The sequence below is a fragment of the Neomonachus schauinslandi genome, chromosome 8 (genome assembly GCF_002201575.2).
Source record: "Neomonachus schauinslandi chromosome 8, ASM220157v2, whole genome shotgun sequence".
In the NCBI taxonomy this organism is placed as follows: domain Eukaryota; kingdom Metazoa; phylum Chordata; class Mammalia; order Carnivora; family Phocidae; genus Neomonachus; species Neomonachus schauinslandi.
This window is the reverse complement of record NC_058410.1, coordinates 103,634,922-103,662,605: the sequence shown is the minus strand read 5'-3', so window position 1 is coordinate 103,662,605 and position 27,684 is coordinate 103,634,922. Positions and strand designations below refer to the sequence as shown.

Below are 27,684 nucleotides of genomic sequence, written 5' to 3'. Positions count from 1 at the left end.
CCAGATGCCTCTCCCATTCTTTGGAGTATTTAAAGTAAAATACAGATGCAGCAGGTGAAATGTGCCTTGCAAATAGACGGGCTCAGGACAAGTGGCACGTAAATTAATCATTATTTTATTTTTTTTATAACCTAATATAGTCTGATAGCAAAGACTGAACCATAAATCTTTGCCGCACCGATGTACCCACATTTTACTTTATTTTTTTAGTGTAAAGATGAACACATAACGCTGTCATTTCTTAAGTGAAGGACTGGATCTTGTTATGTGAAGTTTCTAGACAAAAAAGTCTCCCGCTCCAGAACAAACTTTTCCAGATCAGCCCGCACCAGCACGGTTCCTTAGGCATGGCTAACAGAGTTTTGCCAAGGCAAACACTGGCCTTGCATAATCAGAGTCTCTCTTTTTCTTTCTTTTCCTTTTTGACAACCTCAGATAAGTCAGTGTAGACCTCAATTTCCTTATTTGCAAATTGGAGGAAAGAAATTCCAGCTTCAAACTTGCGATCAGGGTTAAATGTGATCAAGAGTGATAACATATTTTTAAAACATTGGTTAATCATAAACTGTTATACAAAACAGAATCAGTATTGCTCTTTTAATTTATTATTATTATCATTCATCAGTATAAATGGGGGGCTGGAGAATTTCCAGTAATATCTCAGATCTAAAAGGAAGCTAAGCAAGATCAGAAATTGACACGGAACGATTAAGAGACAAACGGTTCTACACTGAGAAATAAAAAAGCAAAACAAAACAAAAACCCAAAGACACAGAATTAGGTAATACAGAAGGATGTAGGACAGAGGCAGAGATGTGAGAATGACAGACACCAAAAGAAGAGACACAGAAAGAGAAGTTCCGAGTCAGACTCCAAAGCAAAGCCAATGACCTCATCCTTAGCTCTTTGTCGAAGATGATGAGAGAAGGAAGGTGGCGGGCCAGCTTTTCTACAGGCAGGAGATACTGTGGACCTAAGTCATCAGGTCATCCCAGCCAGGATCTTGTCTACAACCCAAGCATGACATCTGTATGCATATATTTTTGGAATGTTGTTCTAGAATAGCTAAGTTGGAGCTGGCATCAAGCCTAGTTATGTTTTTATAGTCTGAAGTTTGGGAAAAAACAGCCATCTGACATTTCCTCTCCCACCCAGTGCATCTCCCATTTTTACTTGGCCAAGAGGCAAAAACGTATATGCAAAAGGGCATCTGACATTCTTACCTGGAATGTTTATTTTCCCCTCCTGCTTCCATTCTATCGCGCTCCAATTAACATTAATCTCACTGCAGCAGTTCAAAGATACAGGATTATTGTCGCACGTCACCTTCATTTCTTCAGTTGCCAAAATTCGGATGGGCATGACATCTATTTTTTTTCTGGACTCATATTCAAAAATATCTAATGTCAGCTTGCAAATATATTCACCTGCATAGAATACACAAATATATTTTTTTTTTAAAAAAGATTTATTTGTTTATTTGAGAGAGAGAGAGCGTTCAAACGAGCCGGGCGGGGGTGGGGGGCAGAGGGAGAGGGAAACAGAGAATCTCCAGCAGACTCCTCGCTGAGCACAGAGCCTGACACAGGGCTCCATCTCAAGACCCCGAGATCATGACCGGAGCCAAAACCAAGAGTCAGATGCTCAACCGACTGCACCACCCAGGTGTCCCTACAATTGCATTTTTTCTTGTTACATATATGGAATTCCTTAGAAGAATGATAGCCTCATCTCATGTGTCGTGACAGTACTTCCCGAAGCATCGTTTTCAAAAGCATCCAAGACCTGCTCTAAACAAACCTAAAGAGACATTCAGGAAGTGCAGAAGGTCAACGCAGGTCATTTCTGATGCCACAAGTTAATGAGTAGAGAGATGTTCTAAGGAAGGAGCAGAAATCTCAGTCTTTGCTGTTAAGAAAAAAGGTGTGGTGATGAAAGGGGTAGAAAGGAAAAATTGGAAAGCCTCGGAGAATTAGAAGGTCATGGATGATTTTGGCATTCTATTTAACTCTGCGGCCAAATCAGAATCCACAAAGATGTAACAGGACCCATGTGTCTGCAACCCAACTTCTCTGTCAGGGAAAAAGATGCCCCTTGCTAACATCTGGGTTACAATGGGGTTATTAGATTCTAGAGTGTCAGGTGTAAAACTTCTGCTTCTGTGGGTGTTGGGAGGGAGAGTGGGAGGTGGGAGAGATTACAAGGGAATCCAAGAAAACTGCACGTGGAGGGTGATGGAAACGATATGTTCACTCTCCTGAGGAGGGTGGAAGTTTCATAAGTGCACACATATGTCAAAACTTACTAAACGGCACCCTTTAAATATGTACAGCTTATTATATGTCAATTCTATCTCAACAAAACTGTTTAAAATTTTTAAAAATTTTTTTGTTTTTTGTTAAAAAACAAAAGACGGATTTTTGTCTCCATTTCCAACTCAAAAGCCCTTGGTAAATGTGGAAATCTGTTTTTGTCTCCAAGGATATATTTGCTTACTCATATGCCATGGGATTCACTTTTAATTTCGAAAAGTTGAGGCCAGTGACTTCCTTTCAAAGAGGAAAACACTATGTATATATATTCCAAGGCTTGCTTCTTTATGAGCTCTCTGTTCCTTTCCCCGCACCCGTTCTTGGATGGAAACCCACCTGCATCGCCTGGAGTGATGTTGTAAATCGTGAGGCTCGATATTGAGGTCACATTGTTGAGCACGGTGCTGTAGACCGAGAATCTGCTGCTGTTCTGCAAGTCAGAGCGCCTTTCGACATGGTGCCAGGACACGTTAGAGGACAAAACTTCATTTTCACACACCAGATTTACCGTGTCCCCTTCAAAAATGATTTCTGGTATGATGGTGAACTTCGTTTCATCTGGAAACCCAAAGGAAAGGTATTAAGATCCCAGAGCAAACGAATGGAATTAAGACTACCCAGCGGGCACCCCCCCCACCACACGGGGCTGTAGTGCTTCTAGAAGGAGGCAACGCGTCCTCCTCCTTCCATCCCCGGACAGCTGGTGTCTGAGGCCCAAAGAGCTGCCACCTGCCAGATACCGGGGACAAGGCTTCCAGTTTGGAGTCTGTGCACACTTAATTGGTCTCATTGGTAGTGATGTGGATTCCAAAGCTATTTTCAGTATTTCACATAGTCTGGTAGAAAAACGCTCACTTGTTTATAAAAAAGTCACACCAACTCATTTAAACCTCAAGTTTCTTTGCTAATGACTCAATAATATCAACCGCCTCTTGACAATAACGGGTATCTTGTACCACTGAAAGCTCTGTTGTATGTTTTTGGTGAATTATAAATGGGGAAAAATAATTTCTTGTAATAAAGTCTATTAAGAATTAAGAATTTTTTTTAAAGACTTCATATCCATGGGCCCTTAGGAAGGAGAACTTTATAGACACACAGGTCCAGATTTGAATCCTGGTTCTGTGCCACACACAGCTGTGTGGCCCTAGGGAATTTACTTAGCCTCTCTGAGCCTCAGCTCATTGTCTGGAAAACAGGAGCAGTGAGAGCTACGGAGAGGTGATTTGGGGGAATAGCAGCTATTATTGTTTTCATGGTACAAATCTGGAGAACCATGGCATTAAGTCATTTCACAGATAGAAATAAAACACAACATTTGCTTTTTGTGTTTATGGTTGTCCTTTGTTCACACAACATGCGTTTTTCCCCTTTAAGCTGTGTTTCTTATTGTACATCCTTCATGAATTCCACACGTTGAGGAAATCAGAGGTGCTGGATAAGGGAAGCTCTATGAGGGTTGTTTTGCATGAGCTCCATGCTCAGGCCAGACCCTCCCCATATTGTCAACGTGGGATCACAATACCGTAAAACTAATTTCAGGAGCTCTGATGTTCTAGTCAAAGTACCAAGGGATCTAAATATTTCTTATCACTTTTTTTAGGCTCCTGAATTAAAGACGATTTTAAAATATCATACCCAACTGTTAAGAAACAAGACCTCCTGGGAATATTTAATGTGGCGAACTGACTCAGAAGTCATACAGACTTATGTTGCTTACTATGTGTTCTTGAGCAAATTATTTACCCTCCCTCCGCTTCTAGTTCCTTCCCTATAAAATGCAGATAACAGTACCCATCTCACAGGATACATGAGGACACAATTTGTGTAACACGCTGGGCTTAACACAGAAAAGATACAATAACAATGTGTCTCTCTTCATCATCACTGTGGCTAACAATAATGATTAGTAAGACCACGGGTATCATGTGGTTATATGGAATTGACCATGAATTTATGGGCAGTGATGAGAGAAAGGGGCATTCTGGTTAAGCGCCCCTGCTAATTAATCAAACATTAATTATTTTGAGGATAAATACACAACCAAATAAATGGAAATATTCTGAACATTGATTGCCCTGTGCCCTTGGTATTTCATAAAGATTTAAAATAACTTTCTGATACCAACTCATTCATTCAGCTTTTTTTCTTTCTTGTTCTCTTCCTCTTCTCTGCCCCCCAGTAGAATTATAATTAAAGCAAAACAAAACCCAATCTCTTGACCTTTTGGATATTTATACTCTAGGTAAATAGCAGTGACGCTATGGAGAGCAGGATGATGGGGGAGCTACGTTCCTGTTTATTGCTCGGAAGCTGTGCATATCACAGGATCATTCTGGTCTTCCAAGGAGATGGTTGCAGAGATGGATGCAGATGCTCTGCAGAAATGGTGTTGAGCTCCATTCACAGTGACTTCATTGCTCTTTGGAAGGATAAGCCACAAACTCCAAAGCACTGCCAGCAGCATGTTTCTGGACTGACAGCCACTGATCAGTAACACTGCTAGATACTGACTCCTTTAAATGGTTGACTATCCTCAACACAACTGAAATTTGTGGGGAGGAGTAATCACAACCGAAGCTTACCCAGACTAGAGCCTGATGTTCACCTACGCTGTCAGAACCATAAACATAAGGAATTTTTCGGGGTAAAACATGTGTTGCTTGGGGGTGGTGTTGGGGGTCAGGAGGGAGTAGCATTGCTGGGTGCCTTCCATGGGAGCCCACACTTTTAGGCCACTTACTCCCCTTCCTTTAATTTTCCAGTTTTCACCTGTGGTGCTGTCTTAACGTATTCTGAATTTTTATTTTGCTTTTTCTCTTGCTTATGTTGTAGCACCTTCTTATAATTATGTATGTACCTTTCAATATTTTGTTTTTAAAAATGATCTGGTGTCTAACAATACCAGAGAATGTAAAGACAAAACTTATAAACCTATTGTAAGGATGGCTTAACCCTTGAGAAGGGGTGCCCTTTCTCCCAGGTGTGCCTCAAACAGTCCTTTCAGAGCCCTCCCTGCTGGGGGACAGTGTCCCTCCAAGGAGGAATCACCTTGAGTCTGGAACCATGGACTGGAGTTAGCTAGAACATCCACCAGCCAAATCTCTGCCCAGCTGGCTATTTCCCAAGTAATAATAGGTCCACCCACCTAATGACACAACAGAACACAACTCTGTACCCATTTGTAAAATGGGGGAGAACATCTAACACCCCAGGATTTTATCACTGCTCTATGTGATCCCAAGCAGGGGTTCTCAAACTTTCCCATGCATCAGAACCACCTGGAGGGCTTGTCGAAACACCAATCGCCCTGGGGCGATGGGTCTGGGGTGGCCCTAAGAATCTATCTTTCTAACAAGTTTCCAGGTGGAGCTGATGCCGTTGGTCTGGGGGCCACACTTCGAGAACTACTGCTCTAAAATAACATTATCAATTGTTTAATATCAATGCATTTCATGAATATCCCAACCCCCACCACAATGGTAGTTTTTGGGTGTTTGGGGCCTTCTAATTTTTTATTAAGAATCCATAAACCCAGATGGCTCTGTGACCCTCTGGTCAAATCTCTCTCCCCTGCAACGCCCCCTCCCAACTGCAGTGACATTAGCCTGGTTGGGAGGCTCTGCACCAGCGCCTCCGATGGGGAGGGGGCGGTGGGCACATAAGTCTCTGTGTCGGGAACAAGACAGTCTCTGTCCATGGAGGACATTGTAATGGAATTTCCTAGTTTTAAGCATAATGATAAATACCACTACTTTATCTAAATAAAATCCATGTACAGGAAAAATGAGCAGATGTCCTACTTACTGCTAGTAACTGCTTGAAAGGAGCTGTAGTCCATTTTGTAGGTCTGATTAAGGTTCTGCATTACTTGCTCGTTTGCTTTATGCATTAATTCGGGTGATGGTGTTGTCGTCTTGACCTCATATGTCACAACCACACTTCCGGGCCTGGATGGAGACCACTCTGTTCAGTAAGGCAGTGACTGACCTGGAAGAGTCTAGATCCTTATGGTGTATTTGCATGGGAGAAACAAAACGGCAGGAACAGCCTGGGCAGTTCTATCTTCAACAGTTCACTCTAATCAACCTGTTATTAAGCTCTAGTTGAAAGCCCGAGGCAGGGCTCACACACTCAAACGGCTGCAGACAGGCGACATAAATGAACAAAACAGCCAGACAGGAATGAGTGGAGTGAATCACAGAAGCTGGTCATAGGGTGGCAGGCACAACACAGAGACTGTTGTCACACGGCCATGCTGGCCCAGGGGTACCAGATACGCTGAATGTCAAGGGAAGCCAAAAGCCTGAATGTTTCTCTGAACATTCTTTATTCGTAAAATTGGCAACTAACTTTTTGAAACCCTGTGCTAACCCACTCACGGCCGCCACGGTGCCCAACTCCAGGGGGAGCCGTCCACACAGCAGCGTGCAACTGTGTGCTTGTGGCTGGCGGACGCCTTTTCTTGAATAAAGGCATCATGCATGACATTATTTCATTTTTGTATCTCAGAACTCGCCAGACTGCAAACTTACCCCGTATCTGTTTGCAAAATTCTTGCATGCACAGAATAAACACAAGGCTTTTGCTCACTTTCCATCTAAGTAGGTACATCTCTAGGGAACAAGTTTCTGTTCTCAGCATTGTCTCCCTCTTTAAGCCCCAGCAACCTGGTATTGTCTTCACTTCTACCAAAGTGTTCCTGCTGTGTGCCCACATGATGCCCCCCTAATGGGCTTTTTCTCCTTCTCTAACGTATTGGTCTCTGCCATTGGGTAGAAATGACCCGATTACAGCTTCTTTTTTTTTTTTTTCCAAAATTTTATTTATTTATTTGGGTGAGAGAGAGCGAGAGCACAAGCAGGGGGAGTGGAAGAAGGAGAGGGAGAAGCTGGCTTCCTGCAGAGCAGGGAGCCTGATGTGGGGCTTGATCCCAGGACCCTGGGATCATGACCTGAGCCGAAGGCAGATGCTTAACCAACTGAGCCACCCAGGCGCCCCCCGATTACAGCTTCTTACCTGAACCCTGTCACAGTCACCAATTTGAAGCCTGGTAAAATACTGTAACCTTTCCAGAACTGGAAAACAAAGTAAGACAAGTGTCATCGTATCAAGGTCCAGTGAGAGATAAGTCAAAAGATTTAAAGCCAAGTAAAAAGCACATATTCTTTATGACCCCAGCCAAACCCTTCACCTATATATTTTAATAGTGCTGGCCCAGGCAGATCTTTGAAGAAGTAATTCCCGTCTGCCTATTGCAGGCTGGGTTCTCCAAGAAGCAAACACCAGATTACATGTGCAAAAAATTTTACTCAAGGAGATGCCTAGCAAAGAAAATGGGGAGATTTCTCTGAATACCAAGGCACAGGAGACTTATTTTGATTCAAGTCACATCTGCAGGCAGATGTTATACGCAAAGCACTGTGGGTGCAGAGCACTGTGCCGGGTACGTGGATGGGTGGGATCCAGAGATTAATATGCCATTCTCTCTTTCCTCCAAGGTATATAATTGAGTGTGCTGTGTGTGTGTGTATGTGTGTGTGTGTGTGTGTGTGTGTGTGGTAGCTTCTCGTGCTGTGCAGAACTATTACATGCCAGATATGCAAATCAGATGTCCAAGAGCTCTTCAGCATTTCAGCATGGCACCCATGGAAATGAAAATAATTTCTGTGGTATAGAAGAGTAAGTGGAGGCGCTCCTGGCCTGAGGCAGGGGCTTGGCTGCCCAGAAAACTAAGGGAAGTCATTATTTCAACCCACCTGTAATAATTTGTAGCACCAGTTGGGAAGCTCTACTCCAAATGAGTTAACTTGAGCAAAGCATTTAGGCTCAGATGAATTAATCCAATGTAAAGCACTTAGAATAGTGTCTGGCACACAATTAACACCCAGGGGATATTCTTTATTTTTATATGAGTCAATTTAAATCTGTCGTAATTGAGAATGCGTCGGTACCTTTAATATAGAATGGTTTGAAACCCTCAGTACCAGCCTTAGGCTGATCTGCCCAGAAGATGTTAGGGGCTTCATCCAGGTGGTTTGTAAAAACAAATAGAAATGCACCATCAGGCACTTCTAGACCAGGTTCTTGGACCTTTGAATAGGATTCAGTAAGTTGATGCCACCAAATTTTCTCTGAATCAATTCTACCCTGGGAAGAAGTTCCTCCTATAGGTCAAGATGATGTCAAATCATCCCCCGAACACTGTTTGATTTGAGTACTTCTTAATTCATCATCCCAGAGGTATAGGAATAATTTTGATGTCCACATTCATAAATTCTGACAAATCCAAGCAATATATCCACTGTAAATGCAACAGATTCAGTTCAGCCCAAAGCTTGTTGGTTAAGAGGTTCCCAGGGCCAAAACCTACCGCTATTTCCAAGTCAGTCTTGTAGGACCTATAGAGAGCAGAGGAAGTGTTCTTGAGGTCTTCTTGAAAGCCCACATTGAGTCTGACTGACATTCTTAGGGTAACATCTGCTGAAAAAAACGCAGGGAAACATTTTAAAATCTCATGTTAGCAAGTGAATACACACAGGACAGAGAAACATTTGCTTGAGTTGATATCAAATAGCCACTCAACAAAGAAACATTTAATGAACAGTTATTTACCTCCTCGGAGCTGGCAGAAAGGTCCCTTGGGAGGTAGTCCTTTAAGGCAACCACAGTGATGCCCTGCAGGGACACTGTCATGCTCTTGACAAGTGAGATTTTGGAGGCACTTTTCCTGAGGCCACCTGTAGCCTGTCTCACAGGAGCACCAGATTTCATTCCCAGTAGGTCTGCAGACTAGCATTAACCAGAACAGCAAGGAGAGAGAAGGTGGTCACCACCTTTACATTTATAGACTGTAAGTATTTACACTTGCAGAAAATCCTAACTTGACTCCATATCGCCCTCTGGGAAGTTCAATAGTATTACATGAGATTCACGTGATTCCCATTATGCCTCACCATGCTATCAGGCACGGCCACCTAAAGGATGATGGCTTTGACTATCTTAGGGGATGCCTACAATGATACCATGATGAACAGATTCCTGGACATGAAGTGTATGGTAGCCAATTTCCAGGATGGCCCCTGTCCACCCCTGTTTCTGAGTATTGACACCCTTTTGTAACTCCCTCTCATACTGTACTAGGCTTAGTCTGTGCGACCAACAGAATATGGCAGAAGTGATGATATATCATCTCTGAGATTAGGATATAAAAGACACTGGCTTTCCTCTGTGATCTCTCTCTCTCTCTCTCTTCTTCTCTTTCATCATTTGCTATGGGGGCAGCCAGCTGCCCCTGCATAAGGACATGTCATGGAGAGACTGACATGGTGAGGAACAAAAGTCTCCACCCAACAGCTACTAAGGAGCTGAGTCCTGCCAACAACCACATGAGTGGGCTTCAAAGTGGATTTTCCAGCCCCAGTTGAGCCTTTAGAGGATTGCCACTCTGGCTGACAGCTTGGCTACAACCTCATATAACCTGAGCCTGAGCCACCCAGATAAGCTCCTCCTGAATTTCTGGCCTTCAGAAACTATATGATACGATAAATGTTTATTGTTTTAAGATGCTAAGTTTTGGGCTAATTTGTTAAGCAGCAAAAGATAACAAATACAGAGTACAAATACGACTGTGCCTTTTACATTCCTAGTCAAAGGTGAACAACCAAAACAGTCACTAATCCCATTGGGGACATTGGAAAATGCTCTGAAAACAGAGTGTTTTGAATTTATTCCTAAAATTCAATCAAAGTCATAACACTGGGAGCTGTCTATTCTAAGAATCAGCTCCTAGGCAAAGGCCCACAGAATGACTACCGAAAGGAAAGCCATCAAATCACTGTTCCCAAAAGAGGAGGGACATCCAAGCTCTACTGAATCCATGAACACTGATGCAGTTCTGTTCTTCAGCATTGGCGGGAAGTGGCACCCAAAAGGAGCTATGAAGCAACCATTTCAGGTTCCACTAGTGTATATTAAGAATAAAAAATTGGAATGCATAGGTGATATTGATGACTATTTGAAATTTGAGAATTCAAAAAAATGTTTGAAAAACAAGAATTTTATGCTTGCCTCCATTTTAGAATCATAAAATCCAACATCTGTTAGTGCCTGCAACACAATAACTTTGTTTAGGACAAGGGGGAAGTCCCCTATTATAGCTTTCCAGGCTATGGTGTCTGAGAAGTAAGACACCTAGCATAACCTCAAAAGGGAGGCAGTGACCAGGAAGTCCAATCCCATAGCCTGGGGGTTTCTATATTATGTCTTGCTTCCAATCCAGGCATGTACCTGGTTCCTATTTCTTGACCTATGATGCCAGAATGAAGGGAACTTGCCACTTATTAATACCTGAACCAGTCCTTGCTGTACCCACTGATTACCCAGAGGAATGGAACCCCATAGTCGGTCATGAAGGACCTGGCAGTATCTTGGGACATATTTTGTGACAACCAATACACAAACCACCAAGCAAACATTTGGCCACCATTTGAAATAAGGAAACTGGCTGCAGAGTTTGCCAATAGGGGCTTCATTCTGGAATGCTATGAAGTCATAAAATCATACCTCAGGCCTTTTTGGGTCATTTCACTTGCCGACTAAGTACAATCTGCTCTAATAGTAAGGAGTGCAGACAGCCTTTCTCCTGATATACCCCACCCTCTGTTCTGAAGCAATGGGTCTTTGACTCACCTGTTGTCACCTCAATGTTTAAAATGTTGGTGGCTTGGTCAGTGCTATTCCCTTGAATTGGGAAACTGAGGCTGTGCAAGTAAGCTTTGATAGGCTCCAGGAAGGAGGCATTTTCAAAACTAATCTCCACATCAACGATGTACTCTTCAGCTGCTGGGCTACTCGAGGCTACTGAAAGGAAAGCACAGGAAGCTGTGAGAACTCACTGTGGGTGGCAGAGAGGGACCATGGTGGACAGTTCAACATTTAAAGGCAGTAACGGGACTATGTGAATGCTGGACATGTCAACCTTAAGGGATTTCTAATGAACCTTTTTAGAGAAAAAGAAGCTTGTCAGTTTATACCACCAAACATCCCCTTCATGGTGTTCCCTCTCTATGACTTTACTATTTATTTATTTATTTATTTACTTTTAAAGATTTATTTATTTGAGAGAGAGAGAGAGAGAGAGAAAGTGGGGGTGAGGGGCACAGAGAAAGGGAGAGAGAGAGAGAGAAAATCTTAAACAGACTCCAAGTTGAGTACAGAGCCCGATACGGGGCTCGATCTCATGACCCTGATCTCAGGACCCTGATCTCAGGATCTGAGCCGAGACCAAGAGTTGGATGCTTAACCAACTGCGCCACCCAGGTGCCCCATAACTTTACCATTTAATGGAGGAAGGCAACCGATTTGTCTGGTCTCAGTGTAGTGGTCTCTGGCCATTTGAGAGATTCATAGGCTAAGTTCAAGACTTGTCCTTCCTCTCCTTCCTTGGACACCTCCTTGGTGTCCAAGGTCAAGGATTGCTGTGTTGAAACTGGACCGGAAGGGGCAAGAATAGAAGCAGGGAGACCTAGCAGGGGGACCTTGGCAACAGTCTAAACAATAAAGCCATGGTCCTGACTCAGAGGAATGAGTCAGTGTGTTTCCAACACCATTCACTTGACATGCGTGCATTTTGAGATCTGTACTATGCATGGCTTGAAGACCTCCGGGAAAAGTCATCCAGTTAATTCCCTTTTGCTCTTCGCCTACGCACACAGCATGGGCTCTTAGTTCTTACTGTGTATCTCTGGTGTCCAGAACATGATAGGTACTAATGAAAGCAAAATTCACAAATCTCCAGCTCTTCATTGCCTTTCCAAATTGTCTCCAGGCTGATTGACTGTCTGGCGTCCTAGATGCATTTGATGTCCAACACATACCCACCACAGGCAAGCCAGACAATATACATACCAGAATATTCTTTCATAGTTTTCTGTATTACATCATGTCTGGTTCACTAGTTGTAAGCTTCTCAAGGGCAGGAACTATTTCTTTCAGTTCTCATGGCTTTACTCCATCTGGCATGGAGCTCACCACATAATAAATGTGTGCCCAGTCAGTTCTTTTTAAAATTGTGACCCTCCTGAGGGGGCTACACATTCACCTTTCTGTCACTGCCAGAATCTTTGGCTCATTCTTGGCTGAAATACATAACAGGAGCAGAAACCAAGGGCTAGTTTCATAGCTCATGATGAACCTTCAAAGACTAGGAGAATTTTTTACACAGATGAATTGAGAAGACAAGTTGTGGCTTATTCTATCTTGTCAGTCAAATAAGGAAAAGGTTAGCGAATACTTACAAAACTATTATTTTAAAATTTAAGTCAAATCTGGAAGTATGATGTATATTTTGCCATAAATTAAAATTCTAGGTCTGTTTTCTAAAAGGGCAAAGAATTTTCCCACAATATTGCCAGATTTGTTTAAAATTTCCCAAGGAATATTGATGAGAAGCACTAAAATAGAGTAAGTTTGTGATGGGAAATGCCAATGAATAAATTTTTGTTGTAGAAAGCTGTAATATCTGTTTACTTACAGTGATAAACTATGTCTTAGAAGGTTGGTTTTATTCATCAATCTTTCTGAGAATTATTTCATTCTGACATGCATCATTCAACTTGCTGCAATTAACTCAAACTGTGAAAAAAAAGTCTTTGCCAATTTTCTTAAAATTAAGAATATATCTTAAGGTATATTTCCTGCTTATAAAAATGTAATTACAAGTAGAACAAAGTGACTTTTAAAACCCAGTGCAGAAGCACAGTCTGTCATGATACCATGGCAATGGCCTCAAATTTCCCGTTTTCTTTCTGATTCTCCAATGATTCTGTGATGAAAACAAGCTTCCTGGAAGAACTGTTAATCTTAATTTATGTGATCCTAACTCTAGACACGGTATGGGGCCTGCTGGGAATATCTGTGAGGAGGGTGGCTGCATGATATTTACAAGGAATGTCTGCCTTGGAGCGCATTCTTTTTCCTGAAAATTAATGCAGCCATGCTTATACCCTCCAGTGGATTCAGCTCCAAGATTCTCTTTGCCGTAGGCAGTCTATCTCCTCCCATGAATGTAAACAGGATATCCTAGACGGTAGGGCTTTTTAGAAGAGTGAAGTCAATAACAATCCCACGTACCCCACTTCATCATCTGCACTGTTGCATCCCAGGTTCTGACCCCAGCATGGCATCCGCCCCTGCCTGAGCGCCATTCCTACTGCTCATCTCTGAGCCCACTTCTCTGTGTTCTTTTCAGAGATAATTGCAGGACAAACATGTGCTTGGGAAGCACATGGTGATTCACCGATGTCCTCATTCCCCACTGAAACCAAGGCGGTCCTTCCGGTGAGACCTTACAAGGAGCTGAGCCAAAAGCTTAACATACGTAACATCACTTCCTGTGACTTTAACAAATTCTCTTCTAGGGGATTTGTGCAACTGTAATGAAAGTACCAGCCTCCAAGAACCTCTTCCCCTCATCTACCTTTTATGTTTTTCAACTTCTAAAGAAGTTTCAGAATAACCTTCCACCTGAACGACACTTCTCCCTAGAGACCGGTATGGGTGTGGGACCTCCACTAGAGAAGAAAATCCATGGCACTCATGGATTTTGACATTGTCTTGCTAGGTTTATTCACTTGTGCCTTCATTTATTGATTTATTGATTCACAGTAACTTTACTGTTTATTGAGGCACTGTGCCAGGTGCTGGGGACATGGGGTAAATAAAAGAGGCAAAGCTCTACTTCCATGGATCGTCCATCTTCATGCGGGAGGTAAAAGTAAGTTGAAACTTCAGTGTCGGGCAGTTCTGAAGGGCATGGAGACAATAAAGCAGGGTAAGAAAACAGAGCTGCAGGCATGTTGAGGGTAGAGTGGGATTTTTTTGTAGAATGGTTAGACAAGACCTTTCTAAAGCAGTAAAAGCTGAGCAAAGATGCAAATGAAATGAGGAGTTGCCCTATGGATATTCGGGGACTACTCCCCCAGGAAGAGAAAATAAGCACAAAAGCCCTGAGACAGCGGATTTCCACAGCTCGTCGGAGGAACGGCAAGAAGATGCCCCTCCCGATCCGGGTCATTCCTTCTCGTCTCCAGTGTCTCAGCCCCACAGGCAAGACACACGGAGCTGCCACCGGGCCTCCCATCCCTGTACGGCCGCAGGGCGAGGGTCTGACTTTAAGGAAAGTAGCTCAGCTGCTCAGGTGTCAGTGTGACCCGCCTGTGGATGGGACCAGAGGCACACTCCGCCCACAGTTTGGGATAAAAAATGCCAAATCCTGCTCGCCTGGCCTCTCCCAAATCCGAGGACTTCAGAGCTGGGGAGAATGATGTTCCTGGTCTTGCTCCAGGCTACAAGGGACTCAGGAGGAACAGAGGGAGGTTTTCGCACCTCTGTGTGAATGTGTCCCCAAGAGGCCCTTCCGTGCTCCTCCTCGGCTGCCTCCGGACCATCTGATTCCAGAGTTTAACGTGTTTGCTTTTTCTCGGGCTCCTGTGGCCTGGTGTTGTTTGCCTGAACTTTTCTGACTCACCGGTGCCCCCAGCACATTCCAGGTGTCATCCGTGTCACGGACGGAGCCTATAGGCAGGCCCAGAGACACAGACCAGCCAGGATTTCCCCTCTCCTTTCCCAGAAATCGCTGCCCGCCACACTGCACTTATCTTAAAGAGACATTTCTGGAAAGTTGGCCACAAACTGAGACAAGTAGTTCTGGGTCTTAAGCACAGCTGTTTAAGCAAACAATCTTATTTTTGCTGGGCCACTCTAATGGGAATTTTGGCTTCTCAGAAGCTGGAGCCTAAGTCTGTGTGTAAATTAATCTCCCACCTGCAAAAAAACGAAGCCTGCTGACTTCACGCAAGACAAATGAGGTTGATGTGATTTTTCTGTTGCCCCAAAGGGACAAGGCTTCTTTATCACTGAAGATTTGGCTCTGTTGTTCTCACCCTTAGTCCTGTAGCAGGTAAATATTAAAAGATGCCTGTTCTAGGTTGCAAAACTGTCTTAGTTCCTGTTTGCTAATAAACATTTGTATGTGTAAAAAAAAAAAAGGATGCCTGTTCTTCCGCTTGTTTCTTTTTTTTTTTTTTTAAGATTTTATTTATTTATTTGAGAGAGAGAGAATGAGAAAGAGAGCACATGAGAGGGGGGAGGGTCAGAGGGAGAAGCAGACTCCCTGCCGAGCAGGGAGCCCGATGCGGGACTCGATCCCGGGACTCCAGGATCATGACCTGAGCCGAAGGCAGTCGCTTAACCAACTGAGCCACCCAGGCGCCCCTTTCTGCTTGTTTCTTAATATGTTCTAGTAGGTAGAAATTTGACAGCAGCACCTGTATCCTATTGTACCATTGTCAGCAGATAGTCAGAGGATCGTGTTCAGACAAGGGGAAAACTACCAGAACCCCAGGCTGGGGCTTCCTGGCAGGTGTCAATGGAGGGGAGCATGGGCGGCACAGTGTGTCATGGAACACTGGGCTGTAAAGTCTGGAGAAAGTAATCAATTCTACTAGTTTGTCATATACCCAAATCATCAAAGTCAGTCCCATATAAAATTCTTTTCCTGCTAAGATGAAGGCAGTGCTCCTTACTCTTTACCCTACAAAGCTGTTCTAATAATCACGGACTGGAATCTCACGGGCAAGAGCCAGAAACACGTGTTGAAAACTAGAACTCTGCACCACGAGCATGGACTCTGGAGCCAGAGTGAGGTGGGGTGGAATACCTTCTTTCCTGGGCAAGCCATTTAACCTTGTAAGCCACACTTTGCCATCTGTAAAACAGCGGTAATATATTTTTTGCAGAACTGATGCTAGGAAGTTGATATGGAGACCCCTAGCAAATTGTCTAGCTTATAATAACCAGTCTGAAATAGCAGGTAGAAATAAGAATATGAATTATGACAAATGTGATGGTTATATGACATGCAGATGTCTGCTGGTAGGTCAAGAAAAGCTAATGCTATTCCAATCAGGTCTCACCTTTGAGATGGTTAAACAGACACACCACACTGATCAGAAATTAAAAGCAAGAAGCACTCCCAACACACGGAAGGTCAACCCTAAAACCAAACCCAGACACCAGGCTGAGAGTACCTTGTCATCTTTCTCGGCTACCATCTCCACCTGCTTAGTACACTAAATGCCACATGCTATCATAAGGAAGATTAAGGCCGCAAAAACCCCCAAATCTGTTCCTCAACCTGGAAAATGCACAGCATTTCCTGGACCTGGACGAAAAAGGGCCAGCACATGCTGAGGCTGCCAGTTCTACAGAAAGATCGAGATCCCCACACTGGCAGCCAACAACCCAATTCTCTCACTAGGTAAGTATGAACATTAAGCGCCTCCAGCACAAGGATAGGACACCCGGATCTCCCTTTCTCGAAAATATGTCTGCTATCAGCCATTCCTTTTGAAGCCAAAGAAGAACCCATGAGGACTTCTGCCCAGGGCCCAAGAACATTCCCAACGAAGCTCGAAAACCTGGCATGGACAACTTCACAAAGTGACCTAGAGAACACATTTGAGTTACTGCTAACCAATAAGAAACTTCTGCTCTCACCCCCCTAGGAAGATTACCCTTAAGACTAAATTTGGAGTTTATTGGCAAACCTCCAAGATAAGATTTCCATTCCAACTCCGGGTTCTACCTCTGGTCTCCACATCCCCCAGACGCCCAGGTCTGTGAGCTCACAGAGTGTCACAAGGATCACTGCTACCCTTCACCCCACGTCAAAGCTGTCTCCAAGTCCTTTTGATCCACTTCTCGTAATATCTTTTACAAACGTTCCCCTTTCTCCTTTCCTATTTCCCTCGAGGGGCCAGGGCCAGTGATGGTCCACGCTGCTGAGCCTCCTCGCTGGACTCCCGAGCGCTAACTTCTTCACTCGGCCACTTCAGACGGTTTCCATCAGTTCCTCCTCTGGGCCAGCCTTTCAGATGATCGAGAATCCACCTCCTAGTGTAATCGGGACATAACTGGATGCTCTGTCCCATTTTTACTTCCCTCTGCTCCCCAGAAGCCTCTCTGCTCTAACTGGCAGATCCACCCTGATTCTGGCCTCTGGCTTCTGGGTTTTTGTGCAGACTTCTCTTCCCCAGTAGAATTCTGAAATAGTTTTCCAAAAACACTAACTTGCATCTTATGGCATTCCTCCTCCTGCCTTCAGTGGTTATATGGGACTTTCTCTGTACCCGGGATATTTCAGGCTCTTTCAAATGCAATGTTATTTTTATAAATAAATCTGTGTTTCTAATTAAAAAAAAAACCCCAAATCAAATAAACCTCTAGATAACCCTAATAACAATTAAATAATATATACATAATGTTATTTAATCTTAACAACCTTGTAAAGTAATAACTCATATATATATTTGTATGCATATGTATGTCTGTGTCTGTGCATGTGATATGTATGTGATATATGTATAATATACATATATGTACGTGTGTGTGTACCAAAGGCCCAGTGAAGCTATATAGCTGACCAAAATAACTTAGGAAGAAGTCCATAAGTGCTCTGAGTATAAATGAGTGTTGACCCTACTTTTAAAGATGATTCAATCCCAAGCCCTAAAGATCTGATCCAGTGCCTCAAAAGGACATTCCTTTTGAGAATCCTCTTTCTCTTGGAAACTTTGTCCCCTTCTGGCATTAAGTCCCCAGAAGGAGGGGATGAATATATATGTGAAAGGAGATATCACCCTGAAAATCAAAGCTTAATCCTATCGCCTCACTTAACTAATACAGTGAGCAGAACACAGACACCTCCGTAAGACATCCGCTGAATGTAACTCTTCTGTTGGTTTCTTTCACAGCTTTCCTGGAGAGCGGCGCTGTCTATTGCAACTCACGTCCCAGCTCTGTGTGGTCTAGCGCCTGGCTCTTTCCATGGCCATTTCTTTGGTGATTTTGTAAAAGTACCAAAGCCAATCCATCTTCTGAAGATGATGGCTTGAGTGATTAACACTTCCAAAATGACTCCAGAGGCCAAGAGCACAGAGGACTGTGTATAATAAATGGAAAACAGGTTTTTATGGTAATTTATCATCATTATGATTGTTTTTAATGAAAGCACATCTGGAAAATTTTGGCGCGTCAAATCCTTAGATGTAGAAGTGGTTTCCTTCCCAAAGGCTAACCTCTAACAGTGTCACCACGGGTCATAAGCAGCCGGGCCCGGAAGGGCAGGAAGACGTTCCTTTTATAACTCTACAGTCACCAACTGTCCCCGAGGAAGCTGGAAGTCTGAGGCCAGCAAGAGCCTGGCAGAAGCCTGGAGCTAGAACTCACCCACAAACAGTCTGATTTTAAAAAGAAAAGTCTTTCAGAATACCGAACAGGGACATCTCCAGCTCTGTTCCTATCACAGCCTGCAAGAGGACTCAGGGACTGGAGTCGATGTCCTGATGCTTGTTTAAAAGCACGGAAAGTGCTGTCTGTGTGCTTCAGATCGCTTCAGGGAAGGAGGGGAGTGGGAGAGCGAGGGTCTGTAAGGATATAAAACAAAGCTAAAGCAGAAAAGAAAGAAAAGAAAGGCAAAAGAAGAAAAAAATGAAAGTATGACCTTCCAATGAACATTTTGAGACCTCAATAAAATATGATCAAATTGTCATTTCAAGCAATGGGCAAAGTTGGAGCTGGTTGCCCTTCTGGAAGGCTCTAATGGATGGACACGTTTATGCTGGCCTCAGGGAAAGCCCGCTATCTTTGGCAGCTTCTTGACCCTTGTGGACCACAAAACGGAACAGACCAAGCCACGGCATGCTTGGACACGATTCAGTCATAATCCTAAAGGTTAAGAAGTTCTACCTTCTCCAGAGTTGGTATAGACACTAAGGCAGAGGACTTTTCGCGATAGGAACGTATCCTCAACTCACAAAGGGGCAGCTGTGACAGGGACATACATTCTCTTTATTTGTTCACTCATTTACTGAGAAACTGGGCTCGATGCTGGGCTACAGGGATGAAGAGGGCTCGAGAGAACTCCTGTCTCCTGGGGATGACAAACAGGAAGTAAAATAATTATAATGCACTGAGACAAATCTTATGCTCTGGGAATGTAACAAGGGCAGTGGGAACCCAGAGAAGCAACCCCTCCCTGTCTGGGGCATCAATGGAAAGCCTTACATGGCAGGAGTCCGAGTGAATGGAGACTTAGGTTGGAGTCCCCCAGACAACAAAGTGGGGTGGTGGGTGGGGCAGCAACCATGTGAAAGGAAACAGAAGGAGAACAAGTGGGAAGATCATGCAGCGTCTGGTAAGACTCGAGCAGGTGATTGGATTTTCTCTCCAAGGCAACTGGGAGCCCGTAAAAGATTTTATGCAAGGAAATAGTGGAATCAGATTGGTGTTTTTGAAAGGTTACCATGAGGAAGTAGGGAGCTGAGGAGAGAGCCATTGGGAACAGACTCTTCGGGATCTGCGGAGAGAGGTGAAGGGGGAAGTGAGGGGCTAATGTGTTGCTAAGATCCACCAAATGTTACTAGGTAGAGTAGGGAATGGAGTTCCCTTGTAATTACTTCTAGAAATCAAACCTTGATGCGCCTGGAGACTGAATTACGTGGATCGCAGGGTTTGAAAAGTTACAGCAAATGTCATTTGATCAGACTTGCTAGAAGAAACTGCCAAGCAAAGAGGTTACATACCTGCTCGTTTTTGCCTTAGTAGCTCCTTCCCTGCTGGTTCATGTTCACGGAGAATCTGAAAGAATGTTTTAGGAAACTGTCAGCGTTAGAGATGCCTTTTCTCCATGGCTTTCTCCTCACATGCCCCAAAATGTCAGAGCTGAGCTGAGGGCTTCGGATCCCAGCGAGCACCATCGTGCCCTGTGGATGGCAGGTACTCTATAATGTGCACTGGTGTTCACGTTTTAGAGACCACTCTCTAGACCCAGGAGCCAAGCCCTAGATCACCATATCTAAGTCTCTGCAAGTTCCTGCAGTTTGAGTCAGGTCAAGAAATACAAATAATTATGGTGTTCTTAACTTGTGCTCTCTGCCTCAGACTGAGTCATTCCAGTGACCTTTTAGACAAGCACTCAGCCTGTCCCCACCCCAATCTTTCTGCTGCATTAGCTGTTTAGATTGTGCATGCTTAGAAATCCTTTTCTCCTCCTTTGGTCCTTTTTCTCCTGGATGGTTCTATTGCTGCTTCCTGTGGCAGGGGCTTTGAGAGCTAGCTCTAGAGTCGGACTGCCTGGGTACAAGGCTGGGTACAAGCTATGTGACCTTCAGGAACTTCTCTCTGAGCCTCAGTTCTCTTTTCAGTAAAATAGAATAATGTTAGTGGCCCCATAGAACGTTTATGAGAATTAAATGAACTGTCATGTGACACATAGTTAGTCTCTAATAAAGTTGAATTGTATCATATAGGATAATAGTTAAGAGCAAGGACTCTGCAGGCATTGAGTTCAAATCCTAGCTCTGCTATAAAATGGCTGTGTGACCTGGGGCAAGTTATTTAACCTCTCTGTGCTGCAGCACTCCTTTATAATGTAGGGATAAAAATAGGCTACCTCACGAGGTTGTCAGAAAGATCAAATGATTAACAAATGTAAAGCACTGAGAATATTCTGGTAACATAGTAAGTGCTATTCTGGGACCAAGCATCACACTGTTCCAGGGGCACCATTCACATGGACCGCTTTGTCCGAACACTGCCATTTACTTCGTCTCTATGAAGCTCTTCCCCTGGTATCATGCAACTTCTTTGTTTAAGAACTGACTTTGACTGGCTTTGCTATTAGGATCACTGCCAATTCTGCAGCTGGTAACCAGACCTTGACCTGATCTGGGCTTCCTAGCTCATCTCTGCTAGGATGTGCTTCTCAATGCAAACTCCCTTCAAGGTTCAATAGAAGAGCCAGATATCCCCTACCCTTTGGGGTGTGTCCCTTACCACGAACTCCAAAAATACTTATGAACACCACCTGAGTCTGAGCTCATTCTACCATCTGTGATGTCTACCATTAGTTTCTAGTTATCTCTCATCATAACGATGATAAAAATAATAATTCTCTTTTTAAGGATTTTATTTATTTATTTATTTGAGAGAAACAGTGTACAAGCAGGGGGTAGTGGCAGAGGGAGAGGGAGAAGCAGGCTCCCTGCTGAGCAGAGACCCCGATGCAGGACTCGATCCGAGGACCCTGGGATCATGACCTGAGCCAAAGGCAGATGCTTAATCGACTGAGCCAACCAGGAGCCCCCAAAATAATAATTCTTGAGAGATATCCAATACCTCTGTGCCAGGCACTGTTAAGTACTTGATGTGTGCTTAGGTATTTAATCCTCATGACTGTCTAAGACATAGACACTATTATTACCCACATTTCACTGATGAGAAAGCACAGTTGCAGAGAAGTTAAATGACTTGTCTAAGCTCACGCAGCCTTTAAGGGCAGAACCAGGACTCAGACTCAGTTAGCCTGGCTCCAGAGTCTGCACTTGTCCATACAGGCAAGGAGTGATCTTATCAGGAGATACCCCAGGAAACTGGGTCTGTCTCAGTGCCCCAGTGTCTCTTACTCAGCACCCTTTCTCTTTCTCTGTTGCCTCCTCCTATCCCCTCCTTCCTTTCGATGACAGTTTTTATATCCATAAGAATCTGCAGAGGGGCCGTGTACCTGACAGTTCATAAATGTTCCTGAAGCAACAAAGAGAGGAATGATGCATGACAATTGGAATTTTAGAAGCCCAGATGCTATTTTGTTTGCAGTGGGCTTATTTTAGCCATACTTAAATACACAGGAACCAAGAAGGAGCAAAGTCAATGCATAGGGCTTGTTCCTATCCAGCTTCCCCTGGAGCCTGCTTTGGCTCTGTGCCTAGGCAGAAGGAAAGGGTCTTCCGCTGCATTCCTGCATCCATCCTCCCTGGGGGCCGGGGGCAGGGAGTGGGGGAGCCACCAGGAAGGCTTCTCCATCCACTCTTCACCGCCTTTTGAACATGAGGCCATCTTTCGAGAAATGCTACTTTTTAGCTATTTTCTGCATCCTGATGGTGATTATCTGTCAGTGTCAGGGGACATCTCTGCAAAGTGCACTCCTGCAGCTCTATCACCTAGTGCCCTGTTGTCCAGTAAGGATGCACATCTTCTTGTGAGAATAACCTATTTGTTTATTTTAAGCCCTGCAACCTTTGGGGAAAATGGAGGAAAAACACTGAAAGTGATCAAGTCTCTGATGAGTTCCCTAGTGGTGGTGGTGATGATGGTGAATACCCTTGGCCCTGCCAGATTTGAGAAGGTACAAAAAGAGGGGCTGCCAGGTCATGCGGCCTGGAGTTCAACAAGGCAAATGCTAGTCTTACCCAGCCCCAAATCCCAGCACCTTCTCTGCTTTGTAGTTGGAAAAGTCATTCACTCACTCTCAGGCTCAGTGTCTTACATTATGGAAGGTAATGTCCTGAGGCACACCAGAGGCTTGGACAGTTTCTGGCAGTGGTGCGTGTCCAGCCAGTGTGGGGCTCACCAGAGGCCATCCTTGCCCTTCTGAGTCCTCATGTGACCTCAGTTCAGGGACCTTTGTGACTCTGGCACTTGCCTTTTCTCTTAAACATTGGGTGCTGAGGAGAACTCACAGGGGAGCATAGGTCTTGCCAAATGAAGTATGTACTTCAGACAAGAAAACAGAAACTCCAGGGGGCCTCCCTCTACTTGTCCACGTAGAGGTACCCAGATGAGTAGCTGAGGACAATGGCCACCTCTGTCCAAAGGGGATTTCCTTATGGCCAAGCCTCAGCTGGAAGACCCAAGGTCACCAATTCCAGGAAATGCCCCACCTTTTGGACATGATGACTTTCAAATAATTGTGTATGGGGGGTGGAGAGGGGGCCTGAGGTGGGCATGGACAATCCATCAGGAATGAGAGGTGGCATTTTATGGGTAGAAAACATAATCCCAGGGAACAGGATGACAAGCAAGGTGGTCACGGTAGGCCCCCGGAGGTTGCCAGATCTCACTCCTCCTCACCAAGGCCCTGTCACTCACTCCTCTTTTTCTTGGAATCCCCGATTTACCATCTTTGCCTCCGGTTAGATAATTGTCTCAGCAAAGCTCTCGGCAGGATGTCTCCTCACAAAGGTGTACTAACCCAGGTTTATTTGTACTAGCACAGTGAAAGTAACTCCCCAAATACGACGTTCTTGCTCTGTGCTAGTCACTGTGCGTACGTTCGTGTATGAGAACGTCTAACTCTCACGACAAACCAGTGAAGGAGATACTATTTATTCTCACAGCATGTAGAGGAGACAGGGTCAGGGAGATGAAGAAACTTGATGAAGAAATTTCCAAAGCTAACAGAGCCGGGCTTCAGACTCAGCCATGATGCTGAGGTTGAGGGTCCACAGCCTTGCCGCTCAAAGAGCCATCACTGGAGCAAGAACAAGGGCAGCCTGTCAGAAAGGCCACATCTAGGCCCCACCCCAGACTTCCTGAGTTGAAATCTGCATCTTAATATGGCGTGCAGATGGGTTAATGCACACACTGAAGTTTGAGAAGCTACATTACCACACTTTTAAAGCCCGTCACCCTATATTTGTGCACGCATGCTCAGAGCTGCATCATTATTCAGAATAGTCTAGAAAGCAACCCAAGTGTCCATGAATGGATAATGGATAAACAAAACGTGGGATATACGTACAATGGATCATTATTCAGACTTAAGAAAGGAAGGAAATTCTCATGCCTATTACCACATAGGTAAATTTTTAGGACATTATGCTAAGTGAAATCAGTCATGTAAGGGCAAACACTGTATGATTCTACTTATATGAGGGACTTAAAGTAGTCGAAGTCATAGAGAGAAAGTAGAATAGAGGTTGCCAGGAGTTGGGGGAAGGGAGAAATGAGAAGGGGTTGTTCAATAGATATTGATTTTCAGGAATTTTTTTGAAGATTTTATTTATTTATTTGTGAGAGAGAGATAGCGACAGGGATAGCGAGAGAGGGCACAAGCAGGGAGGAGAGGGAGAAGCAGGCTCACCGCTGAGCAGGGAGCCTGATGCGGGGCTCGATCCCAGGACCCTGGGATCATGACCTGAGCCAAAGGCAGATGCTAAACCAACTGAGCCACCCAGGTGCCCCTGATTTTCAGTTTTGCAAGGTGAGAAAGTTCTGCAGATGGGTTGTATGGTAATGTGGATCTATTTAAGACTACTGAACTCTATACTTAAAAATGGTTAAGATGGTAAATTGTGTGCATGTTTACCACAAGTTTTTAAAAGCTCATTACCACATGTTGCATTTAAAACGGTAGAAGGTCAGCCTTGGGAACTGAGCAGCAGCTTAGGGCAGGATAAGCTGATGAGGGAGGTTCAAGTTCATCTCTCTAATGAGGGGGTCTTCTGTCTTTGGGTTGTATGAAGATATTGTATCTCAAAGGCAGATCTAGAGAGGAAAAGTGGGGCCCTTTGGGGTTGTGGTGGGAGTTTCCAGGAAGATGGAGTCTGAACTCCACCAGCAGCTTTGGGAAGTCACTGGTTTATCCCTGGACCAGCCTCTGCCCCTAGGCAGATGGAAGGGCTTTGTAAGGGCCACCACAGGGAGGACCACACTGGCACAGCGGGAGGGCACAGTTGCAGCCATGTCTGGAACAGAGGTACAGCCGACCCCACCGCTGAGATCATCTCATGCTCAAGCTTTCACCCCACAGGCCTGAGTAACTAGAGCTCTACACTGACCCTGCGGATTCACAGGAAGTGTGTTTCTCTCCTATGTATCTGAGCAAGCTGCCGCATATGGTCACACAAGGTGAAGCCCACAATGGAGTTTGGGAGAAGAGACACACGGTATATAGCTCCTGAGTCATGAGAGAAATAATGAAAAAGACAAAGAAAACCGAGGTCAAATGAAAGATACGAAAACAGAAAAGAGGAAGGAAGTGCATGAAGTCATAAAAGAAAATCCTGAAAGTAAGATCAAGCTTCTTATATATGACATTAAATGTGAATACATTTATGCTCCCCTAATCAAAGTCAGATTTACTCAGATTTGGTTTAAAAGAAAAAAAAAACTTCAAGCACATGTTGTTTATAAGAAAACCATTAACACAAAGTGCTACATTAAAGCCTAAACAAAAAACAACGAACAAAGATCAGGCAAACACAAATATAAAAACAGGATTGGAGGCGTCTGGGTGGCTCAGTCCATTGAGCGTCGGACTCTTGGTCTCTGCTCAGGTCATGATCTCAGGGTCATGAGATCGAGCCCCGAGTCGGGACTGAGTGCAGTGTCTGCTTGAGATTCTCTCTCCCTCTCCCTTTGTCCCTCCCCCTGCTCACGCTCTAAATAAGTAAATAAATAAATAATTATCTTACCAAAAAACCAGGATTGATCCTCGGAATAGATGACAAAGAATTGAAATTAAAAAGTACAAAGCAGAGCAAAAAGTGACATTCTATAATGCCAAAAAGTACCAATAAAGCACCAATAATAGTGACAGAATAAAATAGCACTTAGATATCTTTTTTAAAAATTGGTAGCAAAAGATGCCATTACAGTGGGACAAATAAATAATAATAGCAAAAAACTTGTGTGCCAGGCACTATTCTAAGGCGTCTCACAAATATTAACTAATCTAATTCTCCTAGCAATCAGGAAATCAGCACTATTATCATCATTCTGCAAGTGAAGAAACGGAGACACAGGATTCCATCAGTTTCCCAAGATTTCATAACCAGGAACATGCCCTGTCTCTGGTGCCTGGGGTGGCCCCAGGAAAGAATAGGTAATAATTCTTATAAGGAGTAAGGGAGTATCTATCACCCTCTTTCGTTAAGCTAATTTCCTATGAACTTCCCAAAGCCAAAACAAAACCATCTTATAATCTGTCAGCAAAAAGTTTAAATCTATGGCACCTTGAACTCTATCAGTCTGTGATTGTGACACACACACACACACACCTTCTGAAATGTGTTCTAGTCTGATGCTCAAGTTTATTTATTTTTATTTATTTATTTATTTATTTGATAGAGAGACAGCGAGAAAGGGAATACAAGCAGGGGGAGTGGGAGAGGAAGAAGCCAACTCTCTGCTGAGCAGGGAGCCTGATGCGGGGCTCGATCCCAGGACTCTGGGATCATGACCCAAGCCAAAGGCAGAGGCTTAACCACTGAGCCACCCAGGCGCTCCCTGAAGCTCAAGTTTAAATGAATCCTTTGAGAACGCGCGTCCTGCCCAGTCCTCACAATCTGCCTTTTAGTCATTGTTGTCAGCTTCAGAGTGGAATTTCAGACTTAAAGGTGGCCATTTAGTTAAGGTGGGAGGCTGGGGGATGTTCCCTTGACCACCACTGATGTCAGAGTATGCTAAGTGGTAGCCTGGTAGACACACTGATATCCGTATATGTTCACCCCCTCCCCCACATTTGCAACATTTTCTCAAAGGCCCTAAAAAAATTTTTTTAAAGCAATTTCTGTCTGTGACATTCCCAGGAAATCAGAAAAATTTGACAAGGAAAAATATAGCAGACATGGGTGTACTCACCAAGGGATGAACAATAGACTCTAAATTCAAGTTCAATGTAGCTTGGGAAAAATAAATCACAAAAATCATGAAGCACAATGTGGTTCTCCTTGGGGATTTCATTTCTTTAGGATTGAGTTGCTTTGCCTGAAATGTAAATATGATAGTTTAGAGATAGAATCTGTTTATCAAACATAGAGAGAACTAGCAAACCTCGTTTCGAAGGTCACACGACAAAAAGAGGAGAACGGAAGGAGCATGAAGGTATCAACTGTAGAGAACAGTCTCTGCTCCAGACCTGGGGCTGAGTAAATGATCAGGTCGGGAAGGATGGGGGTTGGGGACGGCCCTGTACGGAGGACAATGGTAGCAGATGTTTGGGTACCTTTCCTACATACTTAGAGAAGTAGAGAGGGAACGAAAGAGAAAGGAGAAAGAGGGGAGAGGGCAGAGCAGGAAAAAGAGAAAGACCACTGAGCAAGAAATACTTCAAACATCGTGATCCAGTACACATAATAAATAAACAGAAGGATTCAGAGGACAATACTTACCTTTGCTACATACGTCACATTCTGATTTTTTCAATTCGATCCTATCCTATCTTACCCTATTTTTGTTTCTAATTCTGGTAACAACCCATTAAAATTGACTTTATGATGCATATTAATGGGCTATGACTCATTAGTATGAAAAATCCTGGACTTAGTCATAAAAATATGTTGTATTTTATAGTCTTTTATAGTAATAGAGTGCATAACATGGAATATTCATATAATGTGTCCCATCTTATGCACTGATTTTTGATAGCTACCTCTTTATAATGCTGGGTGATTAAGATGAAGTTTTTTGGTGACTCGATTAATCATTGCTGCATTTAAAAAGTCGAGTATCAGATTGCATCATTCCAACC

The 27,684-nt window shown here is 43.9% G+C and overlaps 1 protein-coding gene across 1 annotated transcript in view; it reads right to left on the bottom strand.

Moving 5' to 3' along the window:
• ADGRF5 (adhesion G protein-coupled receptor F5) overlaps positions 1-26,897 on the bottom strand; it is a 51,532-nt gene extending 24,635 nt beyond the window's left edge. Inside the window, exons 1-9 of the mRNA XM_021691915.1 lie at positions 26,796-26,897; positions 19,958-20,012; positions 11,004-11,174; positions 8,928-9,104; positions 8,686-8,792; positions 7,332-7,390; positions 6,120-6,262; positions 2,649-2,870; positions 1,224-1,427 (exon numbers count right to left, since the gene is read on the bottom strand). Of these exons, the coding sequence (XP_021547590.1) occupies positions 1,224-1,427; positions 2,649-2,870; positions 6,120-6,262; positions 7,332-7,390; positions 8,686-8,792; positions 8,928-9,104; positions 11,004-11,174; positions 19,958-20,012; positions 26,796-26,897 (1,240 nt within the window). The remainder of the gene's footprint in view (positions 1-1,223; positions 1,428-2,648; positions 2,871-6,119; positions 6,263-7,331; positions 7,391-8,685; positions 8,793-8,927; positions 9,105-11,003; positions 11,175-19,957; positions 20,013-26,795) is intronic.
• Positions 26,898-27,684: the final 787 nt, after the last annotated feature.